Raw genomic sequence first — 8,509 nt, forward strand, 5'->3', positions numbered from 1 at the left:
CCTTACATGTCAAGATGTTTGGATTTCTATAAAAAAAAAAAACTAAATTACTGACTAAGGTATCATGTAAACAGCAACACATTAAATTTCATGACAGGGTTTGCCTTCATAATAAGGTAAAGTGGTACAACTTACCACAGTGAGGGCAGCGCATGCTGAACACACACCACCTAACATCGCAACAAATCTGTGAAGATCCTCGTGCTCCTCTGGTGTAAACATAGGATTTGCACACTGAATACCACAGCCTTTTACCCCTTCATACCACTTTGATTTTTCATCTGTAGCCACAAGCAGAGGTGCACACTGACCAGTTGTGTTAAATTTCAGTTCTCTGACACTATTCTGGAAATTAAAAAAATATCATTACTTGTTTTCTTGAAAATTCATATTATATTTGTCAATACTATATTCAATTATTAACAGCCCTTTTCATTCTCTAATCCAGGGGTGTCAAACTCAAGGCCTGCGAGGTGCCAAGAGATTTTTCAACTCAAGCTACTATAACTGTTAGAACTGAGGAAAATTTAGCTAAGTTACTAAACTGTTAAAACAAGACATAAGTTTTACCTTTCATTCATATGACAATAATTTATTAATTTATTTCATATTATTCGGTAAGACCAATTTTACATGTGTAAATTCAGATGAACCCAAATAAAGTATTCTTGGTAAACCAGGATGACTAGCAAAATAAACTGTAATCTTCAGTCTTGCCAATAAGTAATTACCAAATCTTTGATGGCCCTCGAGACCATAACCAAGTGCATAATTGGCCGTCGAAAGGATTTGAGTTTGACACCCCTGCTCTAATCTATTACTTCCCTACCCTAGTAATTTCATAAGCATCACACAAGCAGCTTATAGAAATAAAGTATGCCAAGTACTTTTCTGGTCAACATCTAAAAACCTGATACTCCAAGCTACAAAACTAGAACTTTCACAAAAACAAATCAACAATACATATGGCTGAATTCATGGGCTCCAGTATCCCCAGACTCTCAGTTTTTGTCTAGCTGACAGAAGTATGGTAGTCTAATGACACATGGACCACTGGACCCATTGAAGAAAGAGGAAGGAATCTGCAATCACTGGAATAGTGGAGATAACTGGATCAATGCCACTCTCACTACACCAACTACAGAATCAGCTCCACTCTTAGCAGTAGAGGCTGTTGGTTCTTGCGATCGCTGCATCTACATCCTCCTAAGAATCTCTACCTCTCAGACTTCACTGGATAGCTTCCAAGCATGAGGCTTAAGTATTCTGAGATTGTTAAGAAATCTGAGGAGGTGTTACAGCCTGAGAAGCTTCTCTCAGGGTGGGCACCTACTGCAGTTATCCATTCTTATTCTTCTTCTCAGTGTAATCCCTAATTGGGGTCACTGTTTTTAATAAACCTTTTCCAGGTGTTTCCATCTTGTGTCCTCACTTCGTCAACTCCTTTTTCTCTCATATCTTCTTAAACGTAGTCTCTCCATCCTCCCGTACAACACCTCTCCTTTGCATCCCCACTGATTCTGTTCTATCTTCTTCAGTGGTGATCCTTCCAGCCAATACAAGATAGTATAAGCCACTACCACCTTATGATAGGGACACTCCTGTTGCAAAGCATGCCTGACACCACACTTGCAACCATTCCCTCCAGCCCACATTCAATGGTTAAACCTCCTCATCCATGACACCCACTACATCTATCATTTAGCCAACTACTGCAGTTGTCCATCAGCATAGATATTAAGTACATGAACCACCTGGTTGTGGACAGTGAGGAGCAGTTAGAGACACAGCACAAAGGTGTACAAATCCAGGTTGTCACAGATATAAAATATCATGTCTATCTAATACACCAACTATCCTTTTAACACCAATAGCTCCACTTATTATCTTCTGCTATAATCTCTAGTATTTCTGGTGATAAGTCCATACTAGTTGAAGGATAGTCAATGGGGGAAAATACTCCTCATTTCCTTCTACCTAGTCTGTGGTGGTCTCAAACATAATTCATCAACTTTTCATGAGTTCAAATAATTATAATGATTAGTCCTCGAATCTGCTGTTCTCTAATCAGTTTGTCATAAGTATAAACATTTGCTTTCCAAATGGAAATTTTAAACAATTTTTTAATCATTACACAACAGTGAAAAAACCATCAGAAATTATCCCTTTTTAACACAGATAAAAGCTAAAGAAATGAAACATATTACAAATGAGAAAATTTTCTATAAATAACAGTGCAGAACAAATCAGCATGCAAAATAAAACTGGAATACATTTGCCATTGTGAAATAAAAAATGAACCAATCCTTCAGCCACCACATATTGCTTTAAAGTTTTGTGCTCATACACTAAGTACTAAATATAGTACATGTACTATCATCTGGGAAATTACAACAAAAATTCAAAAATTACTTGGACTCACTTTACAATTTGGCTGGTAATCATCATGGCACTTCAAGTAGTCTGGCCACCCTTTTTCTTTCTCTACTATCTCACACGGAGCCCGAGTTTTTGTACACATCTCCTAGAAAAAAAATACCAGCTTGGTCAAAACATTGCAAAACACAAAAAATCTTGATCACAAAATCATATCATCCTACAAATGCTTTTTAAAAAATGAGAAACAGCTAAAACTTTCAGATTTAACATAAGACACACTTTAATGGGAATTCTGGTGGGGGAGTCAGTTCCGGAAACCTTAATAATAAGACTTATAATGGCCATTATCAACTGACTTTGTTCCAATCCCTATTCATAGATTCCAAAATCTTTCAATGAGTCTCACCTGGATCTAGAAGACCAAACCCTTCATACCCTAGCTCCCAAATTCCAACCACAGTGTTTGTGCCAGAGGTTTTTCGCAGCCAAGCCTGTCAGCGGTTTCATCAAACAGCCAAAACTAGTAATAATGTTCAATAACTGACAAAAATTCTAAAGAATGTGTACTGACCTTTGGTGGCAGCTGCAACTTTGAAGTATCTTCATCACAACGTGGAAAAAATATGGCACAAAGTAAAGGCTGTACTACAGCCCAGCATCGGGGAATATTACGCAGTGATGACCATGAGTCAAGGTGTTCCTGAAAAGTAAATAATTTCATGTCTACAAATAACATTGCATTATTTTTAAATTAAGAACAATTCCCCAATTTTCATATGCAGTAGTGAAACCTAAAACACTTCGAGTTAAATACCTAGCTTCTAGTTAATAATGGCATCCATAAGTAGCAGCAAAACTACAGTGCACCATATAGTATTGTGAAAGGAGCCAACTGTTTTCCATTGCAATAAATTCTTAAAATAATGTGAAATGGATCTTTGACAAATAGGTCTATGCCAAGAAAACACGGATGTCTGATCGTTAAATACATTTAGGATGGCTTGGCCCTGTATAATGATCCTCCTCACATGAGGATTAACCTTGAAGAAAGACATTCATAAGCTGACCCAATTACATGAAAACATTTTAAAGAGATGGAATGAGATATTAAATTAAAAAATACTACTGCAACAATAGTATAAAAATTGTTGTAGCAGCTTGAAAAGTACAGTGCAGCAGAATAAGACTGCTGGAAGATGACATGACAGGCCTTATAAAAAGTACTGAAAAACAAAACGAAATGGTTTGCATGATGAGATACAGGGAGCAACAGTCAGGAGAGTATGGCTGTAGATAAACAAGCAGCATGACAAAGATAAGTAAGAAGGCCCAGAAAATCATGGAGAAAAGGAATGGTTGAAGACCTGAACCAGTTGGAAATTTAAATAATATGGACACGCCAGAAGAAGAAGAAGAAGAAGAAGAAGAAGAAGAGGAAGAAGAAGAAGAAGAAGAAGAAGAAGAAGAAGAAGAAGAAGAAGAAGAAGAAGAAGAATAGAGAACTGTTTTAATCATTAAATTGAAGAGCTTTTCTAAAGTAATGAACAGTACCATATACCAAATCAGTTCTCACCCTAGCTATGCGTTGGTTAGGGAGCTTTGTCAACGCAAGTGATGTGTGAGTATATGGAAGCTGAACTCCTAGACAAGTGGTGTCTTCAAGAGCCTCACACTGTGCTGTTCTGAGGCAAGTATCAACCTGAAACAGAAAAATATTTTAAAAGACATATTTTACATGAAAAAAAAAAAGGAATCCTTAAGCTCTTTTACCAATACATTCACTTCTGGTTTCTTTTCTGAAAAAGCTCAGGTCAATCACCACTTGCTTTGAACACCACAAGTATGTTGCTGTACAACCCGAGCAACCTATTTTGAACCTCCAGTATACCACGGAGATATGCAAAAATGACACCCATAAAACATTCATCTATAACTGGTTCCTTTAAAGGCCATGGCTAAGAATCTTGCCAACTCGCATATTCCTAGTCTTCCTTCCAACACTTCTTTGTAAATTCCTAACGTGTTAAGGGATGAAGAGATTTACAATTAGGATACCGTATTCATTAGTTTTTCTTTCTATATAGACAAATTTTCCTCACTTGCAGAAATCCCATTGTTTTAAATATTCTGTGAAGTTATATAGTCAATAAAGCACCTGAACTACTCTCCTATTCACAATGAAGGAAGTTACAATAATGACAGCATGTCACATGGGGGAGAGGCTTTGTGGATCTCTTCTATTATTAACCAGTGTTTCATTTGTTTACACAGCAATCAGGCACACTACTATCTATCCAAATTAGCCACATCTATCACAAATTAATATACTGTACAGTATTGCACACGGTAAATAACACATGAAAATCAAAATCCTTCAAAACACTTACATCTTTCTCCTCATTGAAATTTGTCGTAAATCTTCCATCGGGCGAAATACCAAATGGATCCCCTGGAAACCTTGGAATGACATCTTCTATTGCTTTTTTATGCAGCTCCGTTGCAAAGACCACTGTGGTTGGTGCTTTTGTAGTAAATGTTTCCCTGACTACAGATAAATTTGTACTGGCTGGGGGTTGTGTAGTAACAACTGGAGTCACCTCTTCAGTTGTTGTTGTGACATTGGAGGTGTTTGTAGAATTTTCAATTGCAAATGCTGAATTACCCAAAAGAAGAAGAATTAAAACCAATTCTGCAGCCATGGCCCTGAAATTTAAAAGTACAGGTCAGCTAAATGTGAAGCAATCCTTAGTATTTGGACTAATGCAACACTACCTGTATGTTGCACACGGAAACCAAAAAATTCATAAAACTCTTAAAGGTTATAATTACTTACTAAAACTTACAATATATAACAATCATACTCATGCGGATACCATACTACGCCCACCAATAGTCAATTTACTATGAAATACTTAAAATCCTTGACTGATTTTTACATTCGCAGGCATTATTGGTCATTACACCTATTAAATACCATACATGAAATTGGTGCTGCATGAACAATATTTTATTTAATGAGAAAGGAAATGATGTTTCAAGATGTGAAATGATGTCACAATAATTCACTTGGCACAATAAAGCTTTCCAGCTGCATTAAGTTCTGACTTTAAACATTAAATATTTGAATGAAAAACTCAAAATATTAACTGCAGGGTCATAAGATTAAAAATAATTAAGCACTAATGGAAAGGCATGTCCATACAAAGTAATAAAAAATGTTCATGGTCAGAGAAAATTACTCCAAAGGGAAAACATGAAATGTACAATACCACTGAAAAGGCATGTAGCCTACTCTTTGCAGATTTCTGAACAATAAATTTCATAAAAAATTAACCAATTTTTACTTAAGTCATTTTGTGCAGGAGCAACTTACAAAAACGATAAGCCACTGATATGAATACCATTAACCCTTTGTGGACGGGTAACACACACACGTTTACAGCCTTGGGGTAAATTCCAGGTAACATACATATATGTTCCAGACTTCACACCATACACTTTGAAAGAATTTCACAAAAAGTGCTCAGATCACATCCATGGGCCATAAATGACTCATGGCAACTTTTACCCCAAATCTAATAGCCAGTCTTACAGGAGAGAGAGTTCAATTTGCCTTGAGAAATCGTAGGGGAATGTTGTCCAAAATTCCCATCCAATGACATCTCGTAAATATTTTACAATAAATATACTCAGAATTTGTTACTGATTTTAGTTCTTATCTGTTATGATATTGTGTGAGCTGTGATTATAATTTTACAAAATAAAATTTTTAAAAATATTAGAAAAAAACACTTATAACTTGGTAAAATTAGCATATTTTTATGACTGTCGTCTGGAAAGGAGGCCCCTCACAGGGTTGGATATATTCACTTTCAACTTCCCATGGAAGATACAGAAAATTTTTAAAATGATTTTTTATACCATGTGCATATGCATATCTTCCTCTTTCCATTGATGAGTTTTTTTTTTTTTTTAATTAATCATCCTTAAATTTAGCCCGGTTTAGGGGTGTGTTTAATATATATTTACCCCGGACTGTGAGGGTTAAATCACATAATGACAAAACCCACCTATATTCTAAAGTTATGCAAAAGTTGAATCCTAACTAAAAAATATATCATTAAATGCTCAAGATATTTATTATTGATTAGATATGTAACAAGTCATTAAATGTAACTATTAGCTCTAATGATGGCATGACAACAACTGGTTTTGATGCTACAGAATTTAATGTTACGGACATTACAGTCTGATAATTTAATTAATTAAAAATTCAGTTATTCACAAGAGACTCTACCAAGCTTTCCATGTAGATTTTTTCATTCAAACGTTTCTAGCAGTACTAACACATTCTATATTATGAAAAAACTATCTCCTACTCATTAGAAAGGTTAAATTTTGATCCTTATTTGTACCTACATACAGAACTTCTATTTCCAAGTACAAGCTTATTGCTTGGTAAACACAAAGTCCATCTATATCTTTGAGACTACAACTTTACCTTTAGTTTTGGTTTCATTTAGTTCTAACTAACCACGCTCACCATTTATTGCTAAGCTGCTAAAATTATAATTAAGAAAAAATAATTTTCCTTGGACAAAAAAAAAAACACGAAAGTTAGGTTTGCTCAATCATAACAGTTTATCCCTTGAAAAGATTTGCCTGCATTTAAGCTTGACAATAGCCTGTCTTTATGGTGCTTGGATCATGTGTAGGATGCGTAAAGAACTGAATTAATATAAATTTATGGCATTCTGGACCTTAGCTTGTGCATTTGAAAGGTTTAAAGACTGATATATACCCTTGATCTCCACTTCCTCTGGTCCAGAAAAAAGTGACTTTTCAGACTATTAAACCCAACGTAACAAAATAGACGCCTTTCTTATAAACTACAGCAAACATCCTCACGCTAGAGATGTCCTAGCTTCGACAACACGAGCTACAATAGTGGGCAAATGAAAGAATTGGGTTACGGTTAGGTTAGGCTAACTTGAAAGGAAAGTTGTAGGGAACCAGCATTCAAACACAACCTAGTTATAGAAGAAAGATTTGGAGGCATTTACTCACCTTCAGAACTCCAACATCACTTAAGAGCTGTGTTCCTGTCAATCTCATCAGAAGAAAGCACAAAGGAATCGTTTGACATCTTCAATTTCCTGACGACCCGCATGCATTTATGAAAGGGCACACGGGCCTCTTTCTCCCAAGGTACCTTTACTTTTCAGTAACTTAAAATCAATTATGGCTGATTGAAATCACCACAGTTTTTACATACCTGAAGTCACTAAAATAATTAGAGCCTATCGCTTGTAAACAACGGTGGCTTCATTTCGTTAAAAGTTGACTGGAATGACTGACTCAGATTTCCTTTTAACTGAGAAGCGGACCACACACATCGTCTCTGTTTAGAGTTCGATTCGCCTGTTTAAGTGTTACTTTAGGTTATTGTATTTTCATTATCCTTCCTGGAGCTAAGATATAATTAAAAATTATTACTCAAGTATATTCTAATATTATGTTTACATAAATCTGTAAAAAATCCTATTTAAAGTCATTTTAAAATAATTCGGGAAGTCTAAGTCTTATCGATACATCGAAATCTTTGTTGTTGGCCACCCGCGTATCATAGAAAACGCGTCATATACCGCTTCATATTATCACTAACTATTATATTTCTTTAACAGCTCTACACCGTTGCATGTCTCACGTTTCTTAATTACGGAAATATGTCATCACCATTGAATACGATCACTGTAGCATAAGCTCACAACGAACCAATGGCCTTCAAATGTACTGACATCCTTAGGCTATGTTTCTGGAATTTTTTATTGTTGCATAAATGAGAAGACTGGTTGGACAATTAGTCTATATGCCAAGGAACTTACCGATGGCCGTGCATTCTCTTGGAAGCTAATAGATAAAAAAAAGCTGATCAAGTAGTTTACTTAATGCAGTGATGTTTGTAATGAGATTACTATTAAATTTTGTACGTAGAAGGTAAACATTGCGATGCTAATTTTAAAACGTGTGAGATTTAGTAGGCTATCTGTCAGTTTACTTTTTTGACCAACACCATTACAATTACAAGTAATAGAAAAGAGATGCTTCTCCCACTCTTGATTTTTCATCC

At 35.5% G+C, this 8,509-nt stretch overlaps 1 protein-coding gene across 1 annotated transcript in view; it reads right to left on the reverse strand.

Moving 5' to 3' along the window:
* The window catches only part of smo (smoothened), a 29,093-nt gene extending 21,299 nt beyond the window's left edge, over window positions 1–7,794 (reverse strand). The window contains 6 exon segments of the mRNA XM_067115142.1: window positions 136–345; window positions 2,423–2,524; window positions 2,951–3,079; window positions 3,953–4,078; window positions 4,767–5,082; window positions 7,655–7,794. Of these exon segments, the coding sequence (XP_066971243.1) occupies window positions 136–345; window positions 2,423–2,524; window positions 2,951–3,079; window positions 3,953–4,078; window positions 4,767–5,078 (879 nt within the window). The 5' untranslated portion in view covers window positions 5,079–5,082; window positions 7,655–7,794.
* Between the last annotated feature and the right edge of the window lie 715 nt (window positions 7,795–8,509).

Source organism: Macrobrachium rosenbergii, chromosome 2 (assembly GCF_040412425.1).
Source record: "Macrobrachium rosenbergii isolate ZJJX-2024 chromosome 2, ASM4041242v1, whole genome shotgun sequence".
NCBI classification, from domain to species: Eukaryota; Metazoa; Arthropoda; class Malacostraca; order Decapoda; family Palaemonidae; genus Macrobrachium; species Macrobrachium rosenbergii.